This window comes from Sorex araneus, chromosome X, assembly GCF_027595985.1.
Source record: "Sorex araneus isolate mSorAra2 chromosome X, mSorAra2.pri, whole genome shotgun sequence".
In the NCBI taxonomy this organism is placed as follows: Eukaryota; Metazoa; Chordata; class Mammalia; order Eulipotyphla; family Soricidae; genus Sorex; species Sorex araneus.
Window position 1 is genome coordinate 83830381 of NC_073313.1, and position 22521 is coordinate 83852901.

The window sequence follows — 22521 nt, forward strand, 5'->3', positions numbered from 1 at the left end:
AAATCCAAGTGAATTTCAATATTTATTTAAAGCTTCTGAGTTGGCCGTGAAATTCTCAGGACAAATAGGAGACTAACTCGAATTCTTTTTGCGTGTTTGCTTTTAAAAATGTCCTCATCACGGCTCATCTCAGTTGATGAAAACTTCACCTAAGGTTTTCCGATTGTATTCTTGTACTCTAAAAACAATCCCCAAGGGTTGCAAAGGCTTGCTTTTCTCTTTCCGGTTCTGTAAAAAAAAAGGAACTGCATTGAAGGGAGTCCAGAGCCTTTGACATTGACCAAATAGGAGACTGCCCAGATGTTATTGATCACCAGCACTTGGCAGCTCAACCACCCTTGGGTGCGCATCCCTTCAAGCAAAAAGAAGTGAGCTGCGCTGAGGGTGGGGATTCCTCGTGGGGGTGGGGGGACCTGAGCGCACAGCAGCCAGCGGAGAGTGAAATTCCTTGAGAAAGCCCCTTTCCTGCATCGCACCCGCAGCACTCTGAGCCTGCTTGCAGCCCAGCGGCCTCTCCGAGAATGCTACATTTAAAAGTGCAGTTTTTGGATGATTCCCAGAAGATTTTTGTGGTTGATGTAAGTGGAACTCACATTGCTCTTATTCCTTTATTATTTGTTCAATACTGGTCATTTGTGGACATCCCATTAGCTGGCGATGTTAATGTCTTCTTTGGGACCGAAGGCAAGAGGACTGGGGGTTTTAGATTTAGAAAAAGAAATGCGCGTTTACGATCACAGTGGAGCTCCTGTTTTTCCCATTAACCTTTCTTCTGGAACAGGTTTTCTTTTCTCAAGGGACAACAACAGCAAGTTTTGCGAGGGAAAAAAATAAGGCATCAATAACTTCGTTGTCTTCTCAAATGAGATATTCTTACTTATTGAAATAATTTGCCTGTGGCTCTCACCCCATGAGTGTTTGGTGGGAGAAAACTGTGGCTGTAAGGAAAAGGGAAAAGGGAAAGCTGCCCTCCTTTTCTCAAGGAAACCGACAGAGTTGGACGTGGGGGGTAGAATTATGTGGTTGTAATGAGAACTTCAGGAAATAATGACAAGTATGAAAGAGAGAAATAGGATAAGAGACTATTTCATTTGATTTAGCACTTATAGTTCAGGGTTCTTAATATAATTCCTAGCTACAAGATGATTGCGTACAATTATACCTCATCTCTTCAAGCAAGAACAAATGTATTAAGCACATGATTTGGGGCTCATCTTCTAGTATCTTCTGATATGTACATTTTGATGTCAGGATTTATGTATGAGCCATTTGGAAATGTTCTATGATTTTGTTGGAACAAAAATGCTATTTTCTCTGATGCTTACATTAACTCCTAGCAAGGAACAAATAGTTCATTTTCTTTGAAATTCATACAAAACGTTACTTGTTTTCTTTGCTACAAAAACTGACAACTGCTGTTGGGTGGATGGGTAGCCCATTTTTTCAAATGAGTGTTTCAGTTTTATTTGAATCATATGCTTCGTGGGTGATGACTTCATGGTTTCAACTGCTGTTTTGCTGTCTCTTCCTTTCGCTTTTATTTGCAAAAGGCATTTCTAGGTCCACGGACCTGAATGATTTGATTTTGTCGCAAATAACTTCCATTAGCAGAAGAAGGCATTTGCTATTCTTTCTTCGAACTATACTTAAGGTGTGGAAAATGCCTTTTGAGTAGTTTATCCATTTGCAGGCTGCTGGTATATGCGCACAGTGCCCTAGTGCGTTAATTCAAGAGACACTGCTTTAGGCTAAATTTTAATAGGTATTTCAAGCAAGTCAAAGAAAAATCTTTGATTAAAAGTGACAGGAGAGCTTTCTGAATGTGCAGTTCAAATTCAGATCCAATTAAATGGGGGTGGGGGTGGGGGAGACACAGCACCAAGGCTTCACTAAATTTACCTTCTGAGGAGCCAATCCAGCAACTTGAAGCCAGCATGATTTGGCTTCAAGTCAGATTGCCTCTTTCCAGCTGCAACACATTGTACTCCTGGGGAAGATAATGGGAGAGATTTGATACCCCGCAATTCCAGTGTCACAGCATCTGATCCCTTTTGCTCTGTGGAAGGCTGTTTATAAGTAGCAATTGTGGCCTTGTAGAGAGAGGCAAGAACACTGACTGTAGTCCCATGAAAAGCTTTTTCCTGGGGGAAACGGAACCCTAAGTTCATCAAGTCATTTAACGGCATCTTCTTTCCTTAACAATACTATAACAAAGATGATAAAGAGCAAAATGATGATGTGATGAGGAGGAGGAGGAGGACAAAATATGGTGAGTCATCATAGGAGAACACTTTAAAATTTACAAAGCAATTTCACATCCATTAGCCCTTTGATCCTCTGTTATGCCTTATGAGTGAAGTTAGGGTAAAGATGAATCCGTTTTGTCAGTTACAAGATAGGAGCTAAAGGGATTCAAGATGATATAGCAAGATGATATAGCATATATAGGATGATGTAGCATCAATATGCATATGTACAGCACATTGATCTGGGACTTTCAGTTTGTGATTTCTCCACTACTAACGTAATGGAAGCTACCTGGAGCTGGAGAGGAGCTCAAAATGATAGAGCATGAGCTTTGCATGCATGAGGCCTGGGTTCAAAACCCGAACACAATCCCCAATCATTGCCAGGAGGAAACCCAAAGCATCTTGCTAGAGTAGCCTCTGACACTGACAAGTGGGACCCAAAAGTTAAAAACAAGAACAATAAATGAATAAAACTCACTGTCGCTTGCCTAGTACCAAAGGATTGCTGGATACACTTTATTTTCTGTAGCCCTCAAAGTTCGGAGAATTGGGCACACAGTAAGTCTTTAATTACTGCTGTGAAATAATCAGTATGATCTTCTGTTCTTACCCGTGGGTGAGGATCAGCATTAGAAAGTTAGGCTCCTTGAGTTAAGGGAAACCATAGCATGAGTCTGTTGATTCCAAAGCATAGACAGCAACTGAAAAAGTCCCCTCTTATTAGTCCTAATATCCTAACAGGATGAAGAAATGCTTGGAACCATAATGAAGAGAGACCATTAACAGCTGAGGAAAGTAACAGGGAGGAGTTTTTGATACAAATATTGATTGAAGTCTCAAGAGGCATGAATCATCCCTAGGGAGAATTATTCTTCAAGACAAGATTCAAGGAAATAATTGGCAGCATGGGGAGAAAGTAAGGATAGTCTTGGTGGTTGGTATTGATTTTCCAGAAAGGACAGAAGTAGTTGTATGAAAAAGGGACAAATGATTAGGCAGAATAATGTGTCCTGGGTAAGGCTAATTGATATCCAGAATTCAGGCACACGATCTTGGTGAATTGACTGCTTTCCAAGATCTGACTCAGGCTTACAAAATCCGGATTTGTTGGCAAGCCAAAAGAACCAGAATCAGAGACAGATTTTAAAAATCAGGATGCCATTGTCACTATTTACAGTGGAACTGGGGACACTAGTTTTGTCAGAACTTGCCTCAGATGCCAAATCCCTTGTCAGATTTAAAGGATTTAAAATGATGATTACAATATTTGATACTCTGAAGATTCATCTCCATAAAGCTCCTGGTACAGAAACCCTTTTGTTCATTCATTCACTGATTTAGCCTTTTTCTTAACAAATTATTATTAAGATCTAATAGGTTCAGGGACAGTGCTGGGCACCATAGACTCTACTATATTAGAAGGTAAAAACATGAGCACATTCTCATGGGAAGCCACGCTGATTTGGAAGTTACCAAATTTGTCTCTAGTTATTGCTTTGTTGGTCATAATGTTTGACAATCTCCCTCTGTTTGGTCTTTAAATTCATAATACCTTCCGTAGGATTCATAGGAAGAGTGGTTTTTCCCCTACGATATACTGTTAGATTTTGTTTGTTTCTTTATGTATCTGTGCTCTAAGACAGTGATTCTCTACTGGGGACCATATTTGCCTCATTGGGACCCCAAATATTCCAAAGTGAAAGTCACATAAACAAGGATCTATGTACAAGGTTAGGGGTGTCAATTAATAGGACCAATGACTAGGAAGGAAATAATATCATAAGGGGGGCATGGTAAGAAAAAAGTTGAGAAGCAACATTCCAAGAGATTGCATATTGTTTTCAATAGATGAACTCTCTAAAAATATTAGTTTATCTTTTCTTTTATGAATTTGCAAGATTATTTTAGACACACAGACTCCTAAATACTCTTCTGCATATGGGACGCCAGGATCTTTGAAATGTATCTACTTTAGTATAATCCAATGAAGAAAATGTCTTTTGTAAAACTCTCATCTTACTTTCCAAGTTTTCATGCATAGTTAATAAAATTTATCGGTAACAGTTATCAATACCATGTCTAATTTTGGACTTTATTGTGATCTACCTGTCCTCAGATAATCAAGAATGTTCTGGAATGATGATGGGAATGGATAGGTAGGAAACTTTGGGTAAGGTAAAATTTCAAAATTAATTTCAAGTTTTAATGTGAATTCAGTTATGCCTCTTCAACATGGGATCTGGGACTTTTCTGTTTGTTTTGGGAGCCACAATCGGCAGTGCTCAGAGATAAGTCCAGGCTCTGAGCTTAGGATCACTCCTGGCCAGCTGGGGGACCATGTGGGGTGCTGGATATTGAACCTAGTCAGCCATATGCAAGGCAAATGCCCCAACCACTGTCTTATTGCTCTGGCCCTCAGGATCTGGAACTTTTCTTGATAAAAAAGGAGAATAGGACCAAAGCAAAGGGATCAAAGCTAAGTGATAGTACAGCAGGTGGGGCACGAGGCCAACCTAGGTTCAATCCCCAGCACCCTACATGGTCCCCTAAGCTTGCCAGAAGTGATCCCCTGTGTAAAAAATACGCACGCAGAAGGATGTGTGTTAGTGGGCTCTCCGGGCGGCTCTCTCTCACCACTCACATTCGGTGCTCTTGAGTTGCTGTGTATGGACTAGATCAGGACAGCTGTTGGCGATGGGCAGGCAAAGGAAGAATGAGGACCAAGCTGGTTGCTGATTAGTCTCTCCCATCTCACACAATCTTCCTTCCTAGCCCCTCATTCCTTGATTCCAGCTCTCTGGATTCTCTCTCTGACTCTGACCTCTAGATTCTGACTCTGACTATTTCTCTCCCCAATGACTCCCAACTTCCTTACCCTCTTTTTCTGCCTCTCACCCACTTATCTCTCCACCCCTTGCCCTCTGGGCCCACACTACACTCAGTATGGTAGCAAAATCAACATAAGAAAGCCCTTCCTGACTGCGCATCAGGCTCAAGGACAGAAACACCACCTAGGGGTATTCCACAGCCCTTCCTGACTGCGCATCAGGTTCCAGGGCAGAAACACCACCTAGGGGTATTCCTTTTCCCTAGCATCTTAATTAATATCTTTTTTTTTATTGCTTTTTTGTGGGGGTCACACCCGGCAATGCACAGGGGTTACTCCTGGCTCTGCACTCAGGAGTTATTCTTAGCGGTGCTCAGTGGACCATATGGGAGGCTGGGAATCGAACCCGGGTCTGCCTTGTGCAGGGCAAACGCCCTACCCGCTGTGCTATCGCTCCAGCCCTCAATTAATATCTTAATACTAGTTATTTTTGTATGGACACAGTAAGAGATACATTGAGGCTTATAGGGCAACTCTCCAGGGAACATGTTGCCACAGACTCAGACTATAGTTTTCAGGCCAGATTAATCATTCCTAACCCTAGCAGGTTATCCATGAGGTTATTTTGATAACCTGCTTGAATAGGAAAGATTATATTATAACCTGACTGAATAGGAAAGATTATACAGTATTAACAAAGTTCTTGCCTCCAAAACATGAATATGTGTTAGCTGTAAAAATGATTTCAATTCAGTGCAAGCTTTATCAGTACAACTTAGATCACCTAACAGGTAATGTATATACCTTGTTTTCATATTTTTGTGTTTTAAATCCATTTCTTTTTTCCATTTTTTATTCTTGTGATGATGGAGGGAGGTCACTTAGTTGTGTTGGTTGCCATGATTGTGTGTGTCCTTCATGGCATAAGTTTTAATACTTAGTAGGGTTCCCAGACTTCAATTGTGATACATTAATATACTTTGTTATGTTGTGCTGGAGATGAGAAATAAGGCTGTATTTCTAGGGACCCTGAACCACAGAGTCACTGTAATTGCTCTTAGGCGTGATATATGGTGTGTGTGTGGGGGGAGGGGATTGAATTCATAGCCTCACAGCCTTCTGCTAGCATGGCAGGCTTTTTTTTGCCACTCAGCTGTCTCAAGACACTTGTATTGATTCATCTCCTTGTTTATTACCTCATGCTTTTTACCTCATATTAGGAGTATTACGGCAGATCCTGGCAAGCTCCCCATGGTGTATTCGATATGCCAAAAACAGGAACAAGTCTCACAATGGAGACGTTACTGGTGCCCGCTCGAACAAATCGATGAACAATGGGAGGACAGTGTTACAGTGTTACCCTATCAGGGTCAGAATCTAGTTATTACTTTTTGGATCATGACAGAATTTGTCCATGACCATGCTCTTAATTTATAGCTAAGATTATGGCACTTTGACCAGGCTGATCTCAATGCCAGGGTAGCACATAGCTCACTGCTTGCCCTGGGTCCATCCAGTCCCTCGTCAGGACCCTGTTTTTGGGGTGCTAGGAAGTAAGAGCAACTGAGGCTTAAGTTGAGAGAACAGATGCCCAGGAGGTAAATATCATTGAGAGTCAATTAACTCCCATGTTACAAAAGCATAGCATTTACTGTCTTCCTATGCCCATACAAAAAGGACATTGCTCTGAATAAACTATGCAAAGGACTTAATAAGAGGAAAACAATATTTACAAGCAACAGAGCAAAAGAAAGAAGTTACAAATAAACACAGGAGAATGGGAGCACTGTGATGGGAGTAACCCAGATAAACCTAAGCTCCCTGCAGCAAGGCAAAAAAGACAAACCAATGTTACCCTACACCCCAGGTCACCAGGGTCATTTTATGAAAGAGATAAAGGAAAGACAGTTCAAAACTGAGAACTACTGAAACTAAATTGTTGTAGTACTGTCGTCCCATCGTTCATTGATTTGCTTGAGCAGGCACCAGTAACATCTCCATTGTGACATTTGTTGTTACTGTTTTTGGCATATGTCAGTTATTCGACTGAAACTAAATAAGAAAAAAAAACATATAATGACTTTTTGTAGTAGTAATAGCATTGTTGCTTGGGTTGTTTGTCAGGAGCTGGTTTTTCAATTTGTAATGATGAGTGATCTTGTAGTTTTCTCAATCATTACTAAATAAGCCTCCCCTTTCTTTTTAATTTTTAAAATTTATTTGCAAGTGTGGTTTTGGCTTAGAAGTGCTTTTAGGGAACCATATGTGATGCTAGGGATTGAACCAGGATTGGCCACACACAATGGGAATGCCTGTAATGTCTGCCCTCAAATCTCCCCTTCTTAAAGCAATGACATAGAACTGCTACAACAAAACTGTACTATTTGAGATACCTGATGCTCTGCTAGTCACCTACCCCCTTAGCTCCTTAAGTTGTAAGGAGGAACATAAAACGAGACAATGGATATTTGGTGTCTGAACAAACAAGATGAATTTCACGCACATATGGCTGTGTGGCCATGTGCAAGATTTTTAGCCTATCTAAAATTAATTGTGTCAACTCCACAAACCTGGGCCTAGATATTGGGGAAAATTTCCCAAAGGAAAAAAAATTGAATTTGCTGAGTAGGATTGAAGGAGGTGAAAAGTGGTGTGGTATGGTCTGGGGAAAGTATGGTGATCTAAAAAAAGGGAAGCCTGTAGGTCATATGAGAACATGACCCTTTCTTGGAACAAAACGGTTCATCTTGAGTGGAGCGTGGTATTGAAAGGACTAGTGTAGGGACTGGAGCAATACTACAGCGGGTAGGGCATTTGCCTTGCAAGCGGCTGGCCTGGGTTCAAATCCCAGCATCCTATATGGTCCCCTGAGCACCGCCAGGAGTAATTCCTGAGTGCAGAGCCAGGAGTAACCCCTGTGCATCGCCGGGTGTGACCCAAAAAGCAAAAGAAAAAAAAAGAAAGGACTAGTGTAGTCTGGAAATCAAGTAATCAAGTTGAAGCAGAGATAATGCGCAGCTAGATCATTTATGTGATGTAGTCTATCTATATCCAAAGTGAGGGGCTTATCCTAGAAGTGATAGAGAATCACTAAAGCGGTGAAGAAGGACAAAATGAGGATATTACCATCTGCCTATTCATTAACTTATGGACACATTCATTCAGCTAATATTTCATTAAATATGTGACTTAAGTGCTAGAGATGTCAGGTAGGATCTGGATAATGCCATCAAGTTCAATAATTTCAATTTTAGAGAGTAACCTTGAGCTTTAAGCCCAAAAAACATCAAGATTTTAGTCTCATAAGGCCCTGAACACAATTAGTGATGGCTACAGAAAGGGAGAATGAACACAGAAGTTGTTAATGAGACAGGATTTCTAGAAGGGTTTTATTTTCATAGTGGCCTTGCCCAGTGATGCTCAGGGCACCTGGGGCCTCTCCCAGTGATGCTTGGCCCATTCGTGTTCAGCGGCCAAGAGGTCTACACCTGGCTATGTTGGAGCATAGTTCGTCAAAGTTAGACTTTAGGCATGTGCTGCATCATTTTGAACTATCTCCCAATGCTAGGTTTTTGTCTTTGGTTTTTTGTTTGTTTGTTTGCTTGCTTGCTTGCTTTTTGGGACACACCTGGCAATGAACAGGGATTACTCCTGGCTCTGCACTCAGGAATTACTCCTAGCGGTGCTCAGGGGACCATAAGGGATGCTGGGTATCAAAGCCGGGTCAGCCACGTGCAAGGCAGATGCCCTACCCGCTCGCTGTGCTGTCGCTCCAGCCCCTTGTCTTTGTTTTTCACACTGGTCTGGATGTGAGAGATGAGAAAGAATCTAATTAGCCCTAAGTTCCTGGCTTTGGAGACTGGTTGGATAGTGACTCTATTCACCAAGATAGAGGACAGAAGTACATTGGGTAATAATGACTTTTGTATTAGAATTGTAGGTGGGAGGTTGAACAGAGTTCCAATTCAGCTTCAACAGTTTCAAGTGTGGAGCTGGGGCTGGAGCAATAGCACAGCGGGTAGGGCGTTTGCCTTGCATGCGGCCGACCCGGGTTCGGTTCCCAGCATCCCATATGGTCCCCCGAGCACCGCCAGGAGTAATTCCTGAGTGCATGAGCCAGGAGTAACCCCTGTGCGTTGCCCAAAAAGCAAAAAAAAAATCAAGTGTGGAGCCTCAGGTGAGAGTCCCTTTGCCTTTCTTTGGCAGGGAGTTTGGGGGCACACCCAGCACTTCTCAGGGCTTACTCCTGACTCTGCCCTCAGATCTTACGAATGGCAGCACTAAGGGGACCATATGGAATGCCAGGGTTCAAACCAGGGTTGGCTTCATGTAAGGCAAATACCCTACCCAGGGTTCTGTCGGTTCAGCCCACCCTTCCTCTTTCTAAGCCTCTGCTATTATCACTAAATTATGTTTATTCAAGTAGGGAAAAGGTAAGGTTCTTGACCCAAAGTAGGTACTCAAAATACATTGACTCTCAGGATGAGAGAGAGCATAGGAGGTAGGGTGCTTGCCCAGGTTCAATTTCCAGCACCACATATGGACCCCAAGCTATACCAGGAGTGCTGCTTTGAGCACAAATGTGTGTGGCCCAAAAACTCTGTCAAATAAAACATGTTTATTCTCCCTTCCTTGCAGGCTTTTCCCCCTACACTTTGCAAAGCAACACAGAATGATCTTTATGTTTGGTGGGTTTTTGTTTTGGGACCACCCTTGGTGAGAACTTTGGTGCTCAGGACATACGCCTGGCTCTGCACTCACAGATCATTCCTGGTGGGCTCTTGGGACCATGTTGTGTGCCAGGAACCACAGCCAGGTCAACATGCAAGGCAAGCACCCTACCCAGTATGCTACAGTCCTGCTCCCTTAGAACAGTCTTTAACCTTTTGATGTTTAATTTTGCAGCCTACCTCTACATGCTAGAGTCATGTTTCTCCAACTCTGCACTTCCTATGAATTTAAAGGGTTAATGTAGCCTGCTTTTCTGAGCAGTTTGCCCTTCACTTAGTTAGCATCTAAAAGGACTTGCTCTTCCCTCTGGAGTCATTAGTTCTCAGAGGGTCCATAATAACTGTCTAGTGTTACCTAAAATAATGGTGAGCTTCCTTAAAGGAAGCAGATAGAAATAGCCAAACCCTTTGTGTTTAGCCACGTTTTTAATTATTCTGTGGCAATTAATCCTCAAATATATTAACACAGTTAATAAGAATGACAATGTACAGATTTATAGTATTTTTCCTCAGCCTACGTTCTAGGTGTGTTTTGCACTATCTGGTGTAATGTTCACACAAATCAAATAAATGAGGATCACTGTCTAGGGTTGTTAGATAAACTTTCTGTTCCTTGATTTTCTCATCTATAAAAATGGGAATAATATTAGTACCCACTACACGGGGTTGTTATTAGTGAATACACAAGCAAATTATGAATGAAAATATGTAAAATTTGTAAAAGAGTCCGAGAAAGCACCGCTATAAAAGTATTTGCTATACTAATGTTTCATGGTATTTGGTCCCAAATTTAGATGGCGACCTCACATTTTGATACCTAGGTTCAAGTACCAATGTAGCTACTAAGGCTATATCATTACTATTTTATTAGTAGCCACACCTGGCAGTGTTCAGGAATTATTCCTGGCTCTGTGTTTATGGATCACTCCTGGTGGTGCACATGGGAACTTATATGATGCTGGGGAGAGAAGCTGAGTCAGCCACATGTAAGGTGAGTGCCCTACGCTCACTGTACTATCTCTCCAGGCCCCTGGAACATTACTTTTCTGTTTTACAGATAGGTAGACTTAAGGGCAGAGAGGTTGACTTATCCAAGGTCAGATTGCTGTTTCAAATAATGAGGGAGCTGGGTTCAGGTCACAGTTTGTCTAGCTTTAAAACCACTGGAAATGTATAGGTTGTAGGGTAGGCTTCTAATTCATGCAGCAGTGGTCTGTATAGGGAAGCTTCCTAGTTTTCTAGGACTTTGTGCTGTATCCTCTACACCCAAACAGTCTGCCACACAAAGTGTTCCACCATGGTTTGTTGGCAGGCCAACCCAAAGGCTGACCAGATAACTCGACATCACCCCATGCCTATAAAGAACTTAAAGTTGTACCAGCAAGATAATACAAGAGGTAAAGACACTTGCCTTGCAGGTGGCCAACTGACCCCTGTTGTATCTCCGCCTGCTCCACAGCACAGGACTCCATAGGGTCGCCCACCCCCGCGCCAGAAGGCCAGGATCACTCCTGAGCACAGAGCCAGGAGTCAGCCCCAAGCACTGCTGAGTGCCTGCCCCAAACTCAAAATAGTAACAATAATTAATACAAAGAACTCCAAGCCAAGGAGCTTCCAAGCCATTCAGAAAAAAAAAATAATCCTGGAGTCATCAAGTCCCAGGCTAGCTACATTGGCTAGCTCTTTGCCAAGGCTTTATTTGTCATGGGTAGGGGAAGGGGCGTCTGATGAGTGCTTTTGTTGAAGCTACTGAGTTTGCTTTGCCCCTCCTTGCTTAAGGTTTGTTGATTCAGAGAATAACTTGAAGGGGGGTGGGGAGGAGAAAGAAGGTATCTGTGTTTTGTCTGGCCTGAGGCCACACTGAGCTGCAAACTCAAGTGTGGTTGAGGTGCTGCCTTGTGTCACTCCTCCCTGGGCAGCCTATCTTTTGCTGTCACCTGGTTGCCAGGCTGCCCTCCTGCAGCTCAGAGAAGAGGCTCATACCTTCTCTCTTTTTTTTTCCTTTTTACTTTTATTGAATGGCTGTGAGATAGTTACAAGCTTTCATGTTTGGGTTACAATCTCACAATGATCAAACACCCATCCTTCTACCAGTGCACATTCCCCACCACCAATATCCCGGGTATACCCCCCTTTCCCACCCTCCCCCTGCCTCCATGGCAGACAATATTCCCCATTCTCTCTCTCTACTTTGGAGTATTATGGCTTGCAACACGGACAGTGAGAGGTCATCATGTTTGCTCCATTATCTACTTTCTGCACACATCTCCCACCCCGACTGATTCCTCCAGCCATCATTTTCTTAGTGAGACCTTCTCTTTTTTTCCCGCTTTTTGGGTCACACCCGGCGATGCACAGGGGTTACTCCTGCCTCATAAACTCAGGAATTACTGCTGGCGGTGCTCAAGGGACCATAGGGGATGCTGGGAATTGAACCCGGGTCGGCTGCGTGCAAGGCAAACGCCCTACCCACTGTGCTATCGCTCCAGCCGCTCAGATCTTCTCTTAACACTTCTCTGCACTTTACCGCCCCCAAGCCAGCCCCCAGTTGAAAAGGAGGAGAAAACAAAATCCAAGAAACAGCTGAAATGCTGGGGGCTGGGGTGAGGGAACTGTCTTCAGAGCAGAGTGGGCGGCGTTTGGGAGTTTGTTCAAGTCTGAGCTCCTGGGAATCTCTGTGAAGAGTTTCAGTGAGTTGGGGCCTTGCCACCCCTTCGCCTCTCCTCACAGGGCAGGCCCAGCCTGCTGCTGGGGCATTGCAGGAGGCTTGGCTTAGGCTCCCCACCCTGCCCACTGCAGAAACTCGCTAATGGGCAAGATGCTGCGGATGGCATAGGAGTCTCTCACTCTCCTTTAGGGCTTTTTCCTCTGGATTTGCATGATTGTTTGACCTGTCCCAACTACAGATAGATGACACTAATAAGAACTTGGCCTTAACTTTAAGACAAAGAAGTCGTCAATTACAACGGAGTGAGAAATTCTTGGAACTGACTGAGCTGCATACAATGTCCTGAGGTCAGGAGGGTATGGCCTAAGGGTTAGAACTCCCTGGGTGGTGGCCAGACTGGGCCGCAGTTTCCTCAAAGGGTCTGGAGCCTGTCATCCCAGCAGCAGACAGCAGTGGTGGCTCCTTGATAGTAAGTGTCAACAAAGATTTCTGAGCCAGATGGTCAGAACTAGAAAACACATTCTGTTAGACCAGTTCTACTGCTGAGAGAAGCCACCTTGAGCAGATCTTTTGCATCCTAGGAAGTACTAAGGAACTGGCCAATGAGGTGGCCAGGGCAAGGCACCACAGGGAAGATATGCGGAAGTCTCCGAAGCTCAGAAAGGATGGAAGGTGACAGGCATTTGGGGGAGGGGCGAATTCTCCGGGGGCTGTGGAACTCTGCGAGGTATGGCTTGTCTAGCTCTAAACACAGCTGCTGTTTAGAGCAAAAGCTCTAATTATTCCCCCCCAACCCCACCCCCAATCTTATTCCAGTTCCCTTTTCTTTATTCCCTCCCTTCTTGCCCATTTCCTCCTTCTCTTCGGGGGGGCCCAAGGTGTGGGGCCAAAGAAGGGACTTCTGTCCGGGTGAGCTGATCCCAGGCCCTGGAAATACTTAGGCATGGTGTCTTACCACTAATAGCTGGGCTTACTTGGCTTCAATAAGAGGTCCTTTGTCCTCTGCGATTCTGCCTAGATTCTGTCTATGATGACAAAATTCACCTTTCTACAGACTGAAACAAAGACAGAGGTTCTCCAGCGTTTATCACTCAGAACATTTTAAGTGGTGACAAGAGACCCACCAGCAGGTTACTGTCCATTACCTTTCATACCTTGGGCTACCATTTCCTGACCGCTATCTAGGAACTGTTGCTCACACTGTTTCACACAATCATTTTGTTGACATGTTGGTTCAATAAGTGTGATTACACTACTTCATTCATTCACCACTCATGTAACAGGCTCTTAGGAGCTCTTATGCTTCTACAACGTTGACTATTGAGGAGGCAGAGGTAAAAACAATAGCACCTACACTCAAAGACCTCATTGACTAGAGGAGGAAACACTCAAATCTATAATGAAGTGATATAAATGAATGACAGTTGCAAAGATTCTCTTAAAAAATTGGGCCCTACTCAGCAGCAGAGCTTACCCTTGGCTCTGTGCAGGAATCACTCCTGGAGTGCACAGGTGACCATTTGTGTTGTCAGGAACCGAATGCCAGTTGGCTTTGTGCTAGACAAGGGTCCTACCCACTGCATTATCTCTCTCCAGCACTGCAAAGATAATTTTTAAAGGCACAACATAAGAGGAGCTCCCACCCTACAGTGAAGTGTGTGTTTGTGTAGGAGATGGTTAGCGGTTCGGGGGTGGGATATGATGTCTAGGCAGAGCCTTAAATAACCAGTACGAATTATTTAGGTATGTGTTGGGGAGTTGGAGGAATCGGGGGAGCAGAGTTGAAGCTAGATCCAGACAAAGGTAGAAATGAAGGGAAAGATCTGTGGAGTAATACAATCTGATTGGATCTTAAATCGGATTGCAAGGGAGTGCTAAGAGAGTGGTGAGAAACCCAAGGGATGAGATAGGAGAGACAAGCATGGGCCAAGTTGTAAAAAGGATTTTGTCAGATGAAGAAATTAAAGTTCAACAAGGTTAACTATGAGCCCAAGGTCATGCATCTGCAAGTAAATACTTGACCTAGGAGTTAAAAGTAGATGATGGGAGACTCTGGCACCCCAACTCTTCCACTTACAACCTGCTACCTCCAAACTTGGATACCTAGAGAAAGTTTGGGCTCATAAACCCACTTGCTATTTTGTTACACAAGGGCAACCACTGTTATGAATTTGTACTGGATTTCAGAATTAAATGAAAATCTTATAGCAAATAAAAGCATTTTAGTATTTCAGCACATGAAAAGTCTAATCAAAAACTCCAGCAATTCAAGGGCTGGAGTGATAGCACAGTGGGTAGGGCATTTGCCTTGCACTCGACCGACCCGGGTTCGATTCCCAGCATTCCATATGGTCCCTGAGCACCGCCAGGAGTAATTCCTGAGTGCAGAGCCAGGGGTTACCCCTGAGCATCGCCTGGTTTGACCCAAAAAGCAAAAAAGAAAGAAAAAGAAACTTCAGCAATTCAGTCTCAATTTAACTAAGATGGGGGATTCAATTACTGGAAAAATAAAACAGTTGAATTTTTTTTGTATTTTTTTTTGCATTTTGGGTCACACTCGAGGATGCTTAGGGGTTACTCCTGGCTTTGCACTCAGGAATCACTCCTGGCAGTGCTCAGGAGACCATATGGGATTCTGGGAATCGAACCCGGGTCGCCGTGTGCAAAGCAAATGCCTTACCCATTGTGCTATCACTCCAGCCCCCAAAATAGGACAGTTTTTAAGGAAATAATTGAGGCTCTAGCCTATGATGGATGTATATTTTGTGAAAAGTTTATCATAGTGTTGTTTGCTGAGGAGAAAACATCTTACATGTTCAACAAGTTGGTTTTCTATATAAGTTTTTTAAAAGTTGTCTACCCCAAACATTATTGTATCACAGGCATTGAGATCCCTTGCCCTAAAATACTAAAACTATCTGCCTCTTGATGGATTGGGTTCTGAGCAGTTCGATTCTTCTTTTTTCTTTTTTGCCTCTTTTTATCCTATTAGTTAGTTACATTAATTTATTTGATGAGGGGGTTTGGGTCACATCAAGCTTTGGTCAGTGGTTACTCCCAGCAGTACTCAAGGGAGTGTGTAATGCTAGATATTGAACCTGGGTCTCCTACTTGCAAAACATGTGCCCAGCTTATTAAGCTGCCTCTTTGATTTTTCATAGGAGCCACTCCCTGTAGTTCTCAGAAGTGCCTGAGGAGTGGCCCTCCGGGTAATTCTTGGCGATGCTTGACCTGGCAGTGAGGTCCTGATGGTTCCTTGTTGAGTTCTGATCTGGAGTTCTGGGAGCTACCAAAGCCGCACCTTGCATCACTAAGGGATCATGCAGTGCCAGCTCTGGGGATCAAACTCAGGATCTCACAATGCTATGCATGTACTCAACTGTCCACTCTGTCTCTTTAGCTCTTGGTTTAGTTTTTATTTTTAAATTTTATTTGTGTGTGTGGGGGGTGCTGTTTTGGGTCACACTCAGCTATGCTCAAGGCTCACTCCGGGTACTGTGCTCACAGATCACTCCTGGAGGCTCCCAGGGGACCATTTGCAGTGCTGGGTATCTAACTGGGGTCAGCTGGCATATAACCTACTATTATTTCTCCGGTCCCTTGCTTTTGTTTCTATTTATTTTATTTATAATTTTTTATTGAATCACAGTGAGATACAGAGTGACAAATTTGTTCATCATTGGGTTTCGGTCATATAGTGTTCCAATACGCTTCCCTTCACCAGTGTATATTTCCCACCACCCATGTCCCTAGTTTCCCTCCCACCACCACCCACCTGACTACCTCTACAGCAGACACTTTTTTTAATTGAATCACCATGTGGAAAGTTACAAAGCTTTCAGGCTTAAGTCTCAGTTATACAATGCTCGAACCCATTCCTTCACCAGTGCACATATTCCACCACCAAGAATCACAGTAAATCTCCCCCTCACCCCTCCTGTGTAGCTGATAAATTTCACTTTACTTTCTCTTTACGTTGATTACATTCAATATTTCAACAAAAAACTCACTGTTATTGTTTGGAGTTTCCCATTTTTCATGTATATCCCTTTACCTACTTTCAGTTTTTATTCAGAGCAATCATTTCTAACTATTATTATTATACTGGTCCTTTCTCTACTCTAACTGCCCTTTGTCCACACTCACTTGTTTGCCCTGATTTTTTTTTTTTGCCTTTTGGGTCACACCTGCAATGTTCAGGGGATACTGCTGGCTCTGCACTCAGGAATTACTCCTGGCAGTGCTCAGGGGACTATATGGGGTGCCGGGGATCACACTTAGGTCAGCCACACACAAGACAAATGTCCTACCTACTATGCTATTGCTTTAACCCCAGACCCGATTTTTCTTTTCTTTTCTTTTCTTTTCTTTTCTTTTCTTTTCTTTTCTTTTCTTTTCTTTTCTTTTCTTTTCTTTTCTTTTCTTTTCTTTTCTTCTTTCTTTCTTTCTTTCCTTCTTTCTTTCTTTCTTTCTTTCTTTCTTTCTTTCTTTCTTTCTTTCTTTCTTTCTTTCTTTCTTTCTTTCTTTCTTTCTTTCTTTCTTTCTTTCTTTCTTTCTTTCTTTCTTTCTTTCTTTCTTTCTTTCTTTCTTTCTTTCTTTCTTTCTTTCTTATTTGGCTTTTTGGGTCACAATCAGCGATGCACTGGGGTTACTCCTGGCTTTACACTCAGGAATTATTCCTGGCGGTTCTTAGGGGACCATATAGGATGCTGAGGATTGAACCCGGGTCAGCGCTTACAAGGCAAACGCCCTACCTGCTGTCCTATTGCTCTGGCCTCAGGCCCAATTTTCTTTTTTTTTTCTACAAGGGTAATTACGAATTCTTTTTTTTGAAGTAAATAGATTTTATTCAGAGGTTTCTGAGGGAGGGAGGAAGGAATAAGTGGGAGAGAGAATAGTAAGAATAACGCGCTCAAGAGAGAACACAGGCTTCTCCAAGGGTGGAGGAAGCCCCTACACATAATCGAGCTTTAGACACAAAGGTATGAAAGCATGAAAGTCCACATCTCAAGAGGGGAGATGTGGGCAACACATGTGCTCGGGTGACACATGTGCTCAGCCACTTGGGCACAAGCAGCACATGGGCTCAGGCAGCATATGCGCCAATTACGAATTCTTTAGTACACTTAGTCCAGCTACATCTTTTGTTACCACGGAAAAGGCAATAATGGCTATGAGAAACAAGAAGCAATCTTTTCCCTAATAATGTCTGCATTAAGATTGAAACTTAAAATAGCTGCCTGCTTTACTTTACATGAACGTTATTCAGGTAGGGGGAGTTCAAACTTGCTTATCAGATGTTATATTATCTGTAAGAAAAGTGTTGGCTGCGAGTCAAAAGAACTTCTAGTTGCAAGTTCTATGTTGCCCAGGCCCAATTTTTAAATGAGCACATTTTACATTTGATTGAGAGAGCAGTGCTCAGAAACAAAACAAAAAGGAAATCTCATTTTTAAATATGGCTGTTGTGTAAAGTTCCATTTCCTGCATAAGCAATCAAAGTAGAGAATTCCTATCTCCATGGTAGGGCCAGAAATTCTGATCTGCACACAATTGATTGTGGTGATATGAGGAGGTCACAGGCACTTGCCTCCAAATATCAACTGTATGGTCTACTGGGCCACAATTACCACTCAATTTTTGTATAAATGAAATAGTAATGATAATAACTAGTATAGAACAAAAAGGGCATTTTTTGTATTCGAAGCAGGGCAGTATTATCAGGCAATTTTTACTTATTGGACTCACCAATAAAGAAGGTGCTATCAATATTCCCATTTGGTAGATGAGCAAGCCTGCCTGCGAGGTGAAATTATTTGCCAAAAATCACAGAAAGAAAAGACGTAGAAACAGTACTGGAATGAGGCAGTCCGGGTTAGACCTTATGTATTTGATCATGGTTCTCAAAGGCAGATCTTTTAAGAGCCACTATGTGCAAGTTATCTTGGCATTTCTCAGATTAAGCAGGTAGCTTTTGTATTTGTGTTGAGAGAGGTGATGCAGAAAATAGAGTCTGTGGTTTCAGGGGAAAACTGATTTGGAATAAGCAGAACCTGCAAGCACTGTTAGAGGGCTTTCCTGGGACAGAGAAGATAAGTAGAAATCACTCAGAGAAATGGACAAGGATATAAAGATAAGATATAAGGTGGAAATTGAATGAGGCCAGAAAGGATAGGTCATTCTTTGGGGCTTAATGGGTGAAATTATGCCTCCAAAAAGAGTGGATTCTGTTCATTGGGTGACGTCAGTGATCATCTGAAGCAGTACTTAACATGAAACAAAATGATGCTTACTAACTATCTATCGAAGCAATGAAAGACTTTGCATTTTTTGTGATGGTGCTGCGGACCAAACTCAGAGCCTCACATATGCCAGGCAAATGTTCTACCACCAAGTTACATTTCAGACCCCTGAAGCAAGGAAAGAACAAATTCACTCTTGTCCTCTCCCTCTCTCCCACTCCTCCCCACCTTCCAGGCAGCTAATCCCTGCTCCAATGTGTTAGTTGATACGATGCAATGTCTGATAGTCAAACATTCAACAAGATGAAGTTTTAATTCATGGGAGATGTGGTACAGATATGTCATGTGTTGCAGTAATGTATTTATTTGTTTGCCTGACATCAACCTTGCACCTAAGAAAAACCCAAGCAAAACAGTTAACTCTCACGGACTCAGGCTCCCCAAAGTTCAACAATCCTCCTGAAATCACTCTGTGGATGCCACTGTGAACACGTCTTGTTTCTGCATTTGGAGAAGTAGGATTATATCCTTCTAAGCTGGAACTAGCACATGTGAAATTGAGTGTTTAGCAAGGAGGAATATCTTTGGTTTTGATTTATAAATAGCAATGAGTCAGCTTAACCATATCCGTCTGCACAAATAGTTCCACCTTAGCAATTAAAGGAGAAAGGTATTGGAAAAAAGCATGCACTGAGAGTAATTTTTAAATATAAAGGCTAGTATCTCTTGAGACTCAGTTTCCCACTAAAGATTTCTAGAAGTAATAATTCTCCCACTAACCCCTTCTCGGATTCCCCCTGTTCGGCATTTTGCAAGCTAAACTATGCTTCCTCCGTCATTCTTATACCTTCAGAGTTTAGATGTCTAGCACTTGGAAACAGATGAATTACATTTTTCCGGGCTTGACTATGCTTGTCCCTGAGTATGGTTACAGAATCCCAGGCAACTGTTTTGAGTTATGTTGCACAACCTGATATCTGCCATCTTGAACTAGCCTTGAAGAGGTCAGGATAGACAGAGGTCAGCAGACTCGGGGTCATCCCCAGAGTAAAATAGACTGGAAAAAATATATATAGCCCCTAGGCTTTGAGTTGTAGAATACAGCACAGCCCATGGAGTGAGCACTCAGGCAGTGGCTGGCTATATGTCAGTGGTAGGCTAACAGAAAAGGGGTAAAAAGCTGCAAGCAGGATAGGAATTGAATCCTATTGCTGAATTACAAGCTCAGCAAAATTTTACGAAGCACCTACTGCACGCATAGCAGTGGCAGAGATCAGTCGAAGAGGAGAGTGGAGCTTAGCGGGGACTAGGGAGCAGTCATTACAGGTCTGAAGCAGCTGGCCGATAGCAAGTCAAGAGACGCTGTGAATAAGGGTCAGGAACTCAGGCAGATGCCTGGGGAGAGTAAGAGCGATGAAAGAGCATGTTTGGGTGACTTCTGCAAGACTGAAACTTGACAAGAGGCCAAGAAGAGACTGAGACAGGCATCCTGCTGCAGGGTAGAGCTAGTGCCATAGTGTAGTCCACAGGTGCTGACAGGGAAGCACACCTGGCTAACCTGGAGCTGTTGAAAGCATGTGTGTGGGGGTGGGGAGGAGAGGCTCCATGACAGAGATTAGACTGAAGCTTGGTGATAATTCTCACAACCTTTTCACTTTCCTCAACAATTAGAAACCTTAGGGCTTGGCTTTTTTTTTTCGATTTTCAAATGTACTTTCAAGCTTGACTAAATCAAAAATTCATTCTGCAAGACTTAAAAAATTCTTGGAGGTGAGGCTGGAGCGGTAGTACAGCAGGTAGGGTGTTTGCCTTGCACACAGCCAACCCAGATTCGATTCCCAGCATCCCATATGGTCCCCCTGAGCACCACCAGGGGTGATTCCTGAGTGCAGAGCCAGGAGTAACCCCTGTGCATCGCCGTGTGTGACCCAAAAAGAAAAAAAATTTCTGGGAGGCAAAAAGAAGAAAATGAAATGCACAGATCATCTCATCATATAGATTTCTTCTTTGGGGTTGATATTTTATGTTTTGAAGTATTGAGGATTGGGGGGAGGGGTGCTTTGTTTTTCAGGTGTTAGGGATCAAACCCAAGGCCTCCCTCACGCAAGGCAAGTGCTGTACCGCTGAGATACACCCCAGCCCTGAAATAGTGCTTTTGAGTGGGTCCCTAAACCCCATATGTGCTTTCCCATTCTATTTCTTTGGAATAGTTCCCTACATTTATTTTTTTAAAGTTTTTCTGTTCAGCTGGAGCGATAGCACAGTGGGTAGGGTGTTTGCCTTGCACGCGACCGACCTGGGTTCTATTCCCAGCATCCCATATTGTAGGATAACATAGCCTCAGGTAGTTTAGGTTTATTGGGTTACTCCCATCTCTTTACTCCCATTCCTCTTTGTTTATTTGTAGCTTCTTTCTTAGTGTTCTGTTGACTTGTAAATACTGTTTTTCTCTTCTCCTTGAGTCCTTTGCATAGTTTATTCAGAGCAATGTCCTTTTTGTATGGACACAGGAAGACTTAGCAAATGCTATGCTTTTATAACCTGGGAGTCATTTGACTCTACAGGATATTTTCCTCCTGGGCATCTGTTCTCTCCACCTAAGCCTCAGCTGCCCTTACTTCCTAGCACCACCAAAAGCAGGGTCCCAACGAGGGACGAGACGGACCCAGGGCAAGCGGTGAGTTGTGTGAGTTGTATGCTACCCTGGCATCGAGATGGGCCTGGCCAAAGTGCCTAATGCTTAACTATAAGTTAAGAGCTTGATCATGGACAAATGTTGTCATGATCCAAACAGTGATAACTAGATTTGGACCCTGCTAGGGTGAGGAATGATTAATCTGGCCTGAGTGCTGTCGTCTGAGCCTGTGGCAAGATGTTGTCAGGAGAGCTGCCTTGCAGGCCTCGATGTATCTCTTGCTATGTGCATACAAAAATAACTAGTATTAAGATGTTAATGAGTGTTTGGAATTGGGAGAGGAGAAAAAAAACCTTTAAGAGGTATTTTGCCTACTGGCAGTCAGGAAGGGCTTTGGAATGCCCCTAGGTTGTGTTCCCTTTAAACCTGACAGCCCTCAGGAAGGGCTTTCTTGTGTTGATTTTGCTACCTGGCCATGTGTAACCTAGGGGAAAGGGCGAGAGAGGAAAAAGGGAGGAGAGAGATGGAGAATGGCAGCAGTTAATCCAGAGAGAAGACGAAGCTAGGAGTGCGGGAGATGAGAAAGATGGAAGATTGAATAAACGGTAACTAATCAGCAACCAGCTTGGTCCTCGTTCTTCCTTTGCCTGTCCTTGACCACCGGCCGTCCTGATCCAGTCCACACACTGCGGTCCCAGAGCACCGAATGCGGGCGGTGAGACAGAGCCGCCCGGAGAGCCCAGTGCACACGCCCCTCGGCGAGCTTTAGTTTTTTTACACCATATGGTCCCCTGAGCACCGCCAGGAGTAATTCCTGAGTGCAGAGCCAGGAGTAACCCCTGTGCATCGCTGGGTGTGACTCAAAAAAGCAAAAAAAATATTTTTTTTTTCTGTTCAGTCAGCACAGGAACCCTAATATGTTGGGTTTCAGGGCCTCCTTAGAAATTACATGTTTAAAAGGATTTTATTCTTATATAGCTGCTTTATCTGGTTGCTGTGAAAAATAATTACAAACAGTAAGAACAGAGTGCACTAGAGTGATAGCACAGCAGGTAGGGCATTTGCCTTGCACGTGGCCGACCCAGGTTCGATTCCTCCATCCCTCTCAGAGAGCCTGACAAGCTACCCATAGCATATTCAATATGCCAAAAAACAGTAACAACAAGTCTC

At 43.2% G+C, this 22521-nt stretch overlaps 1 protein-coding gene across 1 annotated transcript in view; it reads left to right on the forward strand.

The window, feature by feature from the left end:
* The first annotated feature begins 424 nt into the window (after positions 1-424).
* The window catches only part of FRMD7 (FERM domain containing 7), a 76199-nt gene continuing 54102 nt past the window's right edge, over positions 425-22521 (forward strand). Inside the window, 1 exon segment of the mRNA XM_004606370.2 lies at positions 425-578. Coding sequence (XP_004606427.2) covers positions 522-578 — 57 coding nt within the window. The 5' untranslated portion in view covers positions 425-521.